General features: G+C 42.2%; 1 protein-coding gene across 2 annotated transcripts; it reads right to left on the bottom strand.

The window, feature by feature from the left end:
- Positions 1-3,284: 3,284 nt before the first annotated feature.
- On the bottom strand, positions 3,285-10,593 carry ALKBH6 (alkB homolog 6). Of its 2 annotated transcripts, none has more exons than XM_042440536.1 (7): positions 10,526-10,593; positions 7,323-7,463; positions 6,913-6,981; positions 6,321-6,381; positions 5,443-5,594; positions 4,702-4,818; positions 3,285-4,061 (listed from the first exon to the last, which is right to left on the bottom strand). In XM_042440536.1, exons 2-7 carry the CDS (start codon positions 7,374-7,376, stop codon positions 3,789-3,791), a joined length of 726 nt encoding a protein of 241 aa, XP_042296470.1. In that variant the 5' UTR covers positions 7,377-7,463; positions 10,526-10,593; the 3' UTR covers positions 3,285-3,788. The 2 variants fall into 2 exon arrangements, with proteins under 2 accessions (XP_042296470.1, XP_042296471.1); XM_042440537.1 differs by having other exon boundaries at positions 3,285-4,058.
- Positions 10,594-12,492: the final 1,899 nt, after the last annotated feature.

Raw genomic sequence — 12,492 nt, 5'->3', positions numbered from 1 at the left:
GCTGCAAGGGATGCAACTCTCCCCAAAATCTCTGCCCAGGTGTTTGGCTTTCCCCGCACACAAGCCAACGAACTGTTCTCTGGTCTCTGCAGATGCCTGCACAAAGAGAAACCAGGAACAGGGAGGGGTCAGGTTGTCAGGTAACTTGATTCTCCAACGGTAACAACAAGCGGGAAGAAAACAGCCAACTCACAGACAAGCCAGGTGCGTCTCCCTTTGCCGCTTCATGCAAAATAATAAGAGGAGAGAAGGTGCACGCTTACACCTGGCTCATGCAAAGCACGGCTACAGGATCAGGGCCCTTAGTAAGTGACCCTTGCCACCATCTGCAGTGATGTGTTCAAGTTTTTCAGTCCAAGTCTCAAGTCAAGTCCCAATTCCTTGCAAGATACTTTCAGGTCAAGTCTGAAGCCGAGTCTCTACCTTCAAGTCTCAAGTTGAGTCTCAAGTCCTTGCAAGATGCTTTCAAGTCAAGTCTGAAGCCAAGTCTCCAGTCTCTACCTTCAAGTCCTAGCAAGATACTTTCAAGCCAAATCCCTACCTTCCAAGTCTCAAGCCCTGGCAAGGTACTTTCAAGTCAAGTCTCAAATCTTGGGGCCAACTTTTAATTTAAAAAGGGAGGCAGGGTGCATTTTTCTATAGAACAGCAAGTGCCTTAAATGGTCTTGAGGCAGGGTCTCAAGTGCATTAGGTCTGCTTGGCAGGTGTCTCCGCTGCACATCAGAGGAGCCTTTTAAAGCTTTTCAAAAGCTTCAGAAGGGTCCTTCTACCTCAAGCCCATTGCCCAATGCATTTGCTGTTCCCTTCTGAGAAATGTACCCCATACTTTGAGGCCAGGTCTTGCCTGCTGCTCAAAGTGAATGGCACCAGAAAGCGAGTCTCTAAAAATATGCAAGTCTCAAGTCAGGTTAGTGTGTCCTTTTTGCCAAGTCAAGTAGTTGAAACAACCTTAAGTCCACCTTAAGTCTGAGTCAACTGACTCAGGTCTACATCACTGGTAACTCGTGAGGACCATTCACATGTTGCTAACTGCCTTCAAGTTGCCTTTTCAGTATCCCACTCTCTGCCATGCTAGAAATTTGGGGCCCTCTGTATCCACGGATTCCTTTTCCATGGATTCAAGCATCCATGGCTTGCGAGTATTTTTTAAAAATACAAATTCCAAAAAGCAAACCTCAATTTTTCCCTTTTACTACGTCATTATATTTAATGGGTCTTGAGCATCCATGGATTTTGGTCCCCATGGGGGATTCCTGGAACCAAACTCCAGTGGATACCAAGGACCTGTTGGACATTTCACTGGGGGCCAGAACAATGCCCCCAACTTAACCCATCCTTGCCTACCACAAAGCTACAATCCCTTCCCAGCTAAATTTGTTATAGCAAATTATATGGTCAAAGAACAACCTGTACTCTCATTATTGTCACCTGCATCAAGCAAACCACACCTTAGCAGATCTCATGCTAATTCAATGCACTTTTTCCACTGGCTTGTGCATTCAAAGCCACCCGAGGCTTAATGAAAGCCATAGCACTCCTGCAGAGCCTATTATCAAGGCCAGAGAAGTCGTATGTGCGCATAGTTTTAATTGTTCCACCTGAGCACTCTCTGCGAGGATAAAGAGCATCAGGAAATAGGCTGTGCAGTAAACAAAACAGAATAATATATCAGGACTGAGTCAAAGATAGGTGTCCCCTCCATCAGCAAGCAATGACAAGCAGCTTCATAAAAAACAGCATCTAAACAGGTATGCGCAAACCCCAATGTAGCAATGTAATCATATTTTCATGTAATGTTCTCAGACTCTTACGTGTTGTCCTTGATGTGTTTTTGTGTTGTCCTTTTACAAAGAGGCAGAAACGCATCCAGTTTTTTATGCTATAATGTGCCTTGGTCTTTTTACCAATAAAACAACCATCTTTAGAGCATCTTAAGACACCTCTGTGAGATTGCCAGAAGCATCTGTTTAGCCACTAATTCATACCCTATCTATGACTGCAACTCCCATCAGCCTTAAGGGAAGGGATACGGTGTTTGATTTTAAAACAACATTAAAGACCAGTCTTTTTTTGGCAGGGCTATCCAAGATGATTAGAGAGTGCTGAGTTCACTATTAAGCGGTATAGAAATGTAAATGCTACTATAAATGCTATGGTTTTTAAATGTTGAATTTTAAATTATGAATTTTTAAATGGAGTTTTGTTTGTCTTATTTGTCCTTTTAAAATGATATTGTGTATTTTAACTGATGTGTGTTATATATTAATTGGACGTTGTTCCTTGCCTCAATCCACAGGGAGAGCTGGGTACGAAATAACAACAATGACTGTTGTTGCTGGATGCCAAGGCAGTCCACCTGCCTCTGGAAGGCCACTCATTTTGTCATTCTGGTCCATTGGTAAACCAACAAGTGCGTCAAACTGAACCCAAATACTTTCAGAATGGTGACAATGACTTTCTCTTTATTTCCTTCTTCAAAGAACCAGAAACTGAAATTCTGCATTGCTCACATATGCTTGATCAGTCTTTTTATGTCAAGCTTCAGATTTTTAAATGTAGCACTTCCTTGTGAAACACGCCAGAAATGGATATGCTCCAGATTTGAATTTGGATTTTATGAGCCAGAACTAATATGGAGAGACACAGCAGGCGAAGGGAACAAATCACAAACAAGAAACAAAGTCTAGATCTTCTGGTTTTGCTAGCTAGCCTTCTTGGTCTTCTCTTCTACAGCGGAGTCAGCAACATCAAACAGTCCAGGGCCAAGGGACAATTCACTATGGACAGCATCAGATGTGAAAATACCTCTTTAAAAAATATGAGAAGTCCACTGGCAGTTGGTTTTTCCAGTTGCCAGGGGAAGGTCAGAAAGGGCATAGTGGTCTGAGTGCTGGACAATGACTCTGAAAACCAGGGTTTGATTCTTCGTTTGGCCTTGAAACCCACTGGGTAACCTTGGGCAAGTCACACTCTCTCAGCCTCAGGGGAAGACAATGGCAAACCTCCTCTGAACAAATCTTGCCAAGAAAACCCTGTGATAGGTTCGCCTTAGGGTCAAGAACAAACAGTTACACCTGACGGGATTTTGTAAGTTCTTTGGCATCATTTTCCATTGTTTCATCCTTTACATCCTTTGTTACATGCCTCTATGCTTCATTGTTATTGTGTGCCTTCAAGTCATTTCTGACTTATGGTGACACTTTCATGGGGTTTTCTTGGCAGGTTTCTTCAGAGGGGTTTGCCACTGCCATCCTCAGAGGCTGAGAGGGTGTGAATTGCCCACAGATCATATCAAAATCTATACGTTTGGTCTCAAGACCTGCCCTCGACTTATACATAAGGTCAATTTATACATGTGTATATACAGTATGTATCAAAGCTGCTGCCATAGCCTCCTCCTCCTTTGTCTTTGTCTCCAGGGCTTACTATTCTTGTCTCTCTCTCACACATACTGTTCCTCCCTTTCCTGATAGCGCATGCAGATTTGTGGTTGCTAGTGGCTGCTCTTGCATAAATCATGTGCATTTAGGGGGTTGTTCTCACAAGCCGCAGACAGCAAAGCAAAGTCACTGAAGACGTGCGCGGAGACTGGTAAATGGAGTATTTTTTTTCCATATTGAACCAAGAATCTTAAAAAAAAACAAAAAACATACCCGTAATTCGTGGCAAAGAGCAGTCCCTGCATGTCAGAAAGAGAACTCTACTTCCCTGGCATGCTAAGATTTCTACACACAATGGGATTTTTTTGGTTTGCTTGGAAGAACACTGCACCCTGCAAAGCGAAACAGTCATTTCCTTTTGCCCAGAATAATAGAGGTTTTCAGTACTTTCGGGACGTGGCGGATCGTGAGCGACACCCGCGTCCCCCGCTGCAACCTGTCTCCAAGTTTGGAGCCGCACATGGATGCATTAGCCACTTGCTCTGTAACAGTGTCCTCTGTGACGAAGCGGATACCATGAAGGTAATGGGTGTACATGTCTTCCCGCAAGACCAAGAGGCTCCGGGGCTTGAGGAGCAAGGATAGGAAGTGGCGCTGCTCTTCTGTCTGCAGGGAAAGCTCCTTGGAAAAAGCAGAACACAGCCCTTAGGGGTGATGCTTCTAGGAGAAAGAATGCACAGTCTGAAAATAAAACATTACAGCCTCTGACTCTGTTCTGTTTCAGAACTCGGTGTAGTTCCCGGTCTCGTCAAGACTTCATTTAGTGCCAAACACTGGCCCAGGTTACTGCTATAAGATAACATGGTCTACAGCAGAAAAGCTGGAGAAGCTGCAGCAGTTTGCTTTTGCCTGAGCCAACTGGAAAATACAAGATTCCTTCTCCTGCCTCACTTTTCCTCATAGAAATCAGCCTCCCAAATATAATAGTGTAATATAATATAGATTATATAGTGCCCCATGCCAGGAAAAAGGTAGGAGATAATAAACAATGAATCATTAGCCACCTTAAGACTGTGAGCTTGGAAACATTGCTTCTGGACTGCAATGCCTAGAATCCCCCATCACAGCCACATGTCAGCTGGGGTGTTCTGGGAATTGTAGTTCCAAAAAAAGAACTGGAGAGGAAGCCTGGACATAAATCAAATACACAATGAAAATTGGATCAGCGAGGCCGACATATCCAGCCTGCCAGAACCAGTGAACCACAAGAAGGGGCTAAAAAGTGAAGATAACATGATATTTGGTTTTTAACATCATTTACCTCTTCAACTTCCATTTGCTGCCCTCTGCTGACAGGATGGTAGAAATCGAGGAGGGTGTGAGACCCTAAATTGATGGTTGTAACGGTAGGGAAATATAATGGTCCATCCTCATGAGGCTGTAAGGGAAATGGACACCAATTATCAGCAGTTGGAATTGTGGAGCTGGAAGCTATTTTTGGTAGACTTGGAGTTAGTAGAAACGTACTGGCTCTGATACCGGCTTCAAAATAAAAACTAATCATAAAGCAATGTGTGGAAAATATATCATTATTCCAAAATCTAAAAACTCCAAAATCCAAAACACTTTTGGTCCCAAGCATTTGGGATAAGAGAGACTCAGTTTATTATATAGTTGTATAGTTTATTTTCTGTCAATCTAAGTAGCCTATCAATTGATACAGTGGTGACGAAATGCCTTGAGCTACCATTTCACTACAATTTGCCATGACTAATTCATGTACATCTGGGGTATGAAACGCTTTGTGCTGCCATTTAAACTACAGTAAATGTGTCATTACTAATTACAGTGATATACATTTGCCATTTAAGAAGAGGCCAAAATTGGAGAGTAGAGAAATACTTGGAGTCAAATCCTTGGTGGACTGACTCAAGAGTGCCGATTATCAGATAGAGGAAAGAAAGCAGGCCACCTCTGCGCAAGAGATAAGAGCAGATTAGAGATAAGAGCAGAAAAAGACACACCCATGGCCCATTTCAAAGCATGAGAGCTGTTCAGTTACCATGATGCCTTCACCAGGACGGTACTCATTTACTAGGACGTGATTGGCCTGTTCCCCTCCAAAAACGCCAAGGGAGGAGACTTTCTCTGTGTAGGTCTGGAGCCAAGGGGGCAGCTTCTCTTGAACCATCCCCTTTGGGTGGGGCAGCCCTCCTGGAAGAAGATGACCCACAGAAACAAAACATGATCAGTGCAGAAAGGTGCCCGCAACATGGCTGGCAAGAGCAACAACTTTTGTCTGCATACAGATTATACTAGCCATACTCCAGATATGTTGAATCACAATTAACTACCGTCAGCCCTTCGCATCCATGGACTTGCCCTCTGTGGATTGGAGCATTAACACATGGTCTCCTCAATGACGGCACATGCACCCAGCAGATACCAAGGGCCTACTGTATCACTGCTATCTGTCTTTCCTCTTTGTTGTATTGCTAGGATGGGAATCCCGCAGCCCTCCCAATGTGGTTGGACTACAACACACAACACTCCTCAGCACTGGCTAGGGCTGATGAGAATTGTAGTCCAATGACATACCAACTTGCTGCATTCCTCTAAGTGTGTTTTAAAGCTTCTTTTTGAAAAAGTAAACTGTTCTGAGTAGGCAAAAGTGTTATATAATCTGTCCTTGTTTAATCACATGATATGTATTTTTACTGCCACATCATACACACGCATGCCTTAACCATCTGCTCTTCTCATGCACTTTGCTCATATTCCAAGTTACATTATTTGACTATCTTCAGGTGGGGGTTGGACTTTACACAGTATTTCTTACTGACTCGCTGGGTGCTTTTAAGGCTATGCCTCAAAAATAATATGCAAATCCAGCACATGCTCCCTGTCTCTCATACACACTGAAACCCATGCAAACGTTACCCCAGTTCTGCAGCCTCCGTCCAGATAGCTGAGTCCATTTCGGCTTTGGGGCCCCATAAACCTGGGAAGAATAAAACACAAGACATTCCTGGGTGGGTTGCAAGAACAACGGGGCTGCCAGATCCTCATCCAAAAACGCCACCCAGATGTGTTTAAAATCTCCTCGTTCGTGGCACTCTCAAGTTACTATAAATGGTCACTAGCTGTCTATGGTGCCACAGCATTTACAGTTTCTCTGTGTGGTTGTGAAAGCCAGATGGAGAAGGAAGCTGGCAGGAAGAAGATCAACACATTTTGGAAAGCGGTTTTGGTGGAAGGCTCTGAACAAACTGGACTGTCAAAAAGACAAATGAATTAGTCTTAATTCTGCATATGCGCCGGAGCATGAATGCGCTTTGACATCGCTTTTACTGCCATGGCTCAATGCTGCGAGAATTTGTAGTTTTGTGCGACACTGAGCCTTCTCTGTCAGAGAGCTCTAGTGCCACAACAAACTACAAATCCCAGGATTCCACAGGACGGAGCCATGGCAGTTAAAGGGGTATCAAATGGCATTAACTCTGCATGTGGCAACACACACAAATGTCCATACCTCTTGGAGGAGATAGGCTTCCTCTTTCTCAGAGATGAAATCGGGAATATAATAGGCAGCTGGAGGAGACTGTGAATGAAAAAGAGAATCTTGTGTATCCAAAGTGGATCATATTAAAAGAAACAATATCTTACCAATTCAGATAAACGAAGGGAAGGACTAATGAAAGAAAAAGACGGGCAAAACAGACATTGTAATGAAATTGTAACCAAGACAGTACAGTACTGGAGTGTAAAATATGCAAACAAGTGTCTTTGTGTTGATTGATGCTGCAATTTTTTATTGCGTATTTTAAAAAGGAGAATCTTGGAGCAACAAAGAAAATAAGCAATGAAATAAATAAATAATGGGCAAATAAATTTCCCAGTGATCTAACACAAGCGGGTTTTTCCTCCCTTGAGATGGGCTACCTTTTCCACACAAAAGGCCTCCAATTCCAGAACACTTTTGCGTGCTTCTGACATTTTGCAAGATGGCGGAGGAGACGCCAATCTTTCTCAGCCGTTTCTTCTCAAACCGTCACATGTCCGTGATTCTCATCCAAGACAGGCCTAGGAAAAGGAGTTCATTTTTTAAAAAATTAGTTTTAGTTTAATTTGGGCTTGAACATTGGATTTCTTTATTTCTGTCACATTGCTATGGAGAACCTATAAATCCTGAGGTAAACGTTGCCTGAAACATGATATAAAACATATAAATAAGTGTGTGGTGAAAGCTAGGCCTCGCTACAATGATAAAAATTGCCTCACAGAGGTGAAAAGTTTCTCTCAGGCTGAGGCTAAATAACTCATACACCAAATATTTAAGATGTCTGATAGTGGCCAATGTTTTCCTGATTTGGCTCAAATTGTTAGGGGCTCCTTAACTTTGCCTCCCTTCTTTATTATTCTTCACTTGTCTTGCCTTTGTCGCCTCTTTGGCTTACTTTCTGCCCCATTCCCTCTTTTGTTATTTATAGACACTTTGTTTCTGGGCTTGAACATTGGATTTCTTTATTTCTGTCACATTGCTGTGGAGAACTTAAAAATCCTGAGGTAAAAATTGCCTGAAACATGATATAAAACGTATAAATAAGTGTGTTGTGAAAGCTAGGACTCGCTACAGTGATAAAAAAATCACCTCAGAGAGGTTAAAAGGTTCCCTCAGGCTGTGAGGTCCAAAACGCACTGCAGAAATAATCCAGTTTGAGACCGCTTTAACTGCCCTGGCTCCATCACTAGAGAATTCTGGGAACTGTAGTTTATTGTGGCACCAGTGCTCTTTAATAGGGACGGCTAAATGTCTCACAAAATCACACTTCCCAGGATTCCCTAGCACTGAGCCAGGGCAGTTAAAGCGGTCTCAAACTGGATTACATCTGCAGCGTGTTTTGGTCCTTACTTTGTATAAATGAGGCCTACTTCTGGCAGTGAAGCCATCACACTTTTACAAAAGAAGCTGTTGCCAAAGAAACCTATGGCAGGCTTCCACATTCCAGCATCCCTCAATGTGTTGGACTACAACCCCCAGCATCCCCATCCAACATGGCCAATGGCTATTGCGGTTGGAATGGTGGGAATCATTATCCACCACATTGGACTGTTTTTAGCCAGACTAGATCCCACTCAGAATTTATATCGCTGAGTGGGATCCAAACAGGACAACTTTTCATTGTCCACTGACCAACATGCCACTGGTTCATAACTAAAGACCAATGGTCCCCAAACTATGCTCTGGGGGCAAATAATAGAGATCCAACACAGTCTCCTGGGTCTTTCTTGAGTCTTGTCAGCACTATGGGATGAAATATTGGGTGGCATATTATTTGGAGGATAATGGTCATACATTAACAACTTCACACCTGGGTCACTGCACAACTGGCGCCATGTACATTTCTCTAGAATTAGAAATACCTACAATAGAAGACTGTTTAGATAAAGTTCTAGCAATGATTACAACAAGAAAATCAGGGTCCATTAGACCTCAGTTAGGCTTAAGAATTGCCTAATAAAGGTGCATTTTTTGCATTCAAGGGTTTTCTTAGGAATTTTCTAATCTTGGTGGTACACAAGTTCACACAACCTTGTGATATATTCTAGCATTGTAGTATTAGAACCTTGTAATATATGCTGCTAGGGCCTCGTTCCCACTACTTTTTAAACCGGATCGCAAATTGATTTAAATGATTCTGGTTCACACACTTGAACTGAATTGTTGAAGCGATTTTGAGGGGGGGGGGGGCCATGCGCTTGACCCATTTAACCCGCGTCTTTTTGATGCTGATTTGTTCCATGTCTTTTTGGATAAATCGATTCCGCGCAAGTGTGAACCAGCTGCGGATCGGAATCGATTTAAATTTGCCCTTTGACCGGCTGGAGCGGGTCCATTTTGAACCGATTCATTTGTGAATGTGAACCACAAGTGGGTTATTTTATTTTGCAGCAAGAAAATGCAATTGGGGCAAATGCAGTGTGGACCATGCTCCGCTGCCAAACCGACCCATCGATTTGGATCTCAAAGCAATTTACTTGCAAGTGGGAATGCAGCCTAGCATTGTTATTGTTATTATTATTATATTTTATGTATAAAGCGCTATAAATTTGCACAGCGCTGTACATAGAATGAATAGAATCGATAAGAATAATAAAACATGCCAGCAGCGTACAATCTAAAAATAACAAATGCATCTAACAGTAGATGGTAATACAAGCTAGAACAAAATAAGCAAACAAGCAAACAATTGTTGTTATGATGTGCTTTTACATCAGCTCTGATTTATGATTTATGGAATAGACTTGGAAAGATTTATTCAGAGCAACTTGCCCAAGATCACATTTCTTCCCATAAGAGTTTTCTGCATTCGCTCTGTTCTCAGACACCAATATGAAAAATATAATACAGTCCCAACATGATTATAGCAAAACATGCACCTTTATTAGGCAATGCTTAAGCCAAACAGAGGTCTAATGGACCCTGATTTTCTTGTTGCAATCATTGCTATTTTGTTGTGTACTGTTTTAAGTTCTGTTTTATATTGTAAATTGCTTAACTGTATTTTAAGGGGAGTTGATGAGATTGTGGGATATGGATTGTATATTTTAATGCTGTCAGCCGCCGCGATTGCACTGTGCAAAGGGGCGGGATAAAAATAAATTTTATTATTATTATTATTATTATTATTATTATTATTATTAATGGCCTTTTGGGGCCAACTCTGGGGAATGGGGTCCTATAAAATGTTAATTTTTAGATCCTATAGAAATCAGCCAAATGTCTATATTTCATTAAACGTATGCAGTGGCTTCTCTTCCTCAGTGAATGAATCTCAAACACTTCTGGTCCCATCCATTTCAAGGAAGGCTCAACCTGTGCAGGTGCTTCCCAGAAAACAGATGCTAAACTAGGGTTGCACAGAAAGTACAGAAAGAAATGCTTGAGATGTCATGACTTTAAGAAATTAAAAATTGAACCAAGCAACTTTGCATTAACAGCTCTTCCTGATGGATTTCTATCTGCTCTGCCAACTTTTAGGGCATGCAAAAAGAAAAGGAGGATAGCAACCCCAGAACCCAACAAGTCTTCTTTTTGACCCCTCTGCAAATAAAATAACCCAGAGGGCTCCTGATCTACCCACCTTTTCTCATTGCAAATGCAAAGCCTCTTCCACTCCTTGCAAGAAGACAGCATGCTCTTCCGGGTTCCTTTTCGAGTGGCAGGGCTCTCGCCCAATGAAAAGCAAGCATTGCAAAAGCCCCGCCTTGCTTCAACCCAATGCACCAATCAGAGCTTTGCAAAATAAGCCTTTTTAGCTTAGAGCTCTTAGAATGGTGGAGGAGGCAGGTTTTTAGGTTGCATCTGCGCTATAGGAATAGTGCACTTTGATACCGCTTTAACTGCCTTGGTTCCAACCTACAAAACCTTGGGATTTGTAGTTTTGGGGAGGCACAAGCGCATCTTTTTTTATTTTGCCACCCCTTGCTAAAACTACAAATCCCAGGAGTCTGTAAGGGGTGCATCTACACTGTAGGGATAATGCAGTTTGACACAACTTTAACTGCCATGTCTGCATCCAACAGAACCTGGGATTTGTAGTTTTGGGAAGGCACCAGCGCCATTTTGAGGGGTCAGAGAAGATCTTGCAAAACTACAAATCCCAGGATTCTGTAGTGTTGCATCTACACAGTATGAATAATGCAGTTTGACACCACTTTGCCATGGCTCCACTTTACAGAATCCTGAGATTTGTAGTTTTTTGTTAGGGACCCTTTGGCACAGAGAAGGCTACAGACCGTGTAAAACTACAAATCCCAGGATTCCGTAGATATGGAGCTACAAGCACTTGAAGTGGTGTCAAGCTGCATTATTTCTACGGTGGAGACTCCATGAGATCAGGGTTCGAATCCCCACTCAGCCATAGGTTTTTGTTACTCTGGGGCCAAATCCAGCGTTAAAGAGAGATTAAAGTGCATTTAAAGCCAAGAAAATGGCAAATAATCACACAAATGATTATCACACACAAAAGTGATATCAGAAATGCACTGGTGCTGAAATCCCCAAGGGAAAAAGATGCCCGTTAATGCTTCTTTGTGACCACTTTAATGGCGGGTTTTGCGTGACGTCGCGTGAAATCGTATCACGTAATTGCGCGATTTTCCTGGGATATTCATGGGATAAACCCGCAATCTCCTTGATGTGAGAAATGTCAAAGAAGCTGACTCACTGATCTTGGGCAAATCATGACTTGAAGGTACACAATCACAACATGTTACCTTTGGCTTTTCCACTCCCTTTTATTTCAAGGGTCTATTGCAATATATTTCCCCAGTCCTTCACTGACAAAGAAGACAGAAAAGAAGACTTCTGGAGGCAATGCACATAGAAACACTTTTTATTAATTCCTTAATAACAGAGAAGCAATGGCATAGTGATATACATCCGTGTGTCATGTGTGAATGTGTGTACGTGTGTATATATATATTTATATATATATTTATATTTAAAATCATGCTAAACATATTTTGTTTTAATTCCTTTTCTTCCAGCAAGCCTGGATGGAGAGGGATCAGGGAAGACAAAACCATGCAAGATTCAACAGAGAGCTCAACAGAGGGCCTGACAAAAGCCATCTTCACGCGACGGTTTACAAAGATAATTATTATTATTTGTTTAGTTTTCTTTAAAAAATAAAAAATATACATGTAGGCAGAAAGAACGCAACCCAGTGTGGTTCCAACAGGAAAAAAGGGGGAAAGGAAATATTATGGGGGGAGTACCGCAAAAGGGCTGCTACTGAGGTTGGAACGTTACTATCTTCTGGGAAGACAAGGCAACCATAGCTAAAAATGCAATCCCAAGATTTAGGATGCATCCACATTGCACAATTATAGCAGTTTCATATCACTTTGATTGCCATAGGTCCGTCCTATGCAATCCTGGGATTTGTCGTTTGGTGAGAGATTCGGAAGACACCAAAGTACCTTGAAAAGAGAGGGGCTAAGGATGCATCCACACTGCAGAATTAATCCGGTTTGACACCATGATGGTTCAAAACACACTGCAGAAATAATCCGTTTTGATCCACGATGGTCCAAAACATACTGC

Source organism: Sceloporus undulatus, chromosome 9, assembly GCF_019175285.1.
Source record: "Sceloporus undulatus isolate JIND9_A2432 ecotype Alabama chromosome 9, SceUnd_v1.1, whole genome shotgun sequence".
In the NCBI taxonomy this organism is placed as follows: Eukaryota; Metazoa; Chordata; class Lepidosauria; order Squamata; family Phrynosomatidae; genus Sceloporus; species Sceloporus undulatus.
The sequence above is the reverse complement of the archived record's forward strand: the minus strand, read 5'-3'. Positions and strand labels throughout refer to the sequence as shown.

Bases quoted from the DNA above. Each gene is read 5' to 3' on its own strand.
- ALKBH6 (XM_042440536.1), bottom strand. From the start codon at position 7,376: ATGTCAGAAGCACGCAAAAGTGTTCTGGAATTGGAGGCCTTTTGTGTG. The intron at 5,595-6,320 runs GTAACGTTTGCA...ATCTTCTTCCAG, and splicing joins ACGGAGGCTGCAGAACTGGG to GAGGGCTGCCCCACCCAAAG. The intron at 4,062-4,701 runs GTAAATGATGTT...GCTTTTTCCAAG, and splicing joins AGCAAATGGAAGTTGAAGAG to GAGCTTTCCCTGCAGACAGA.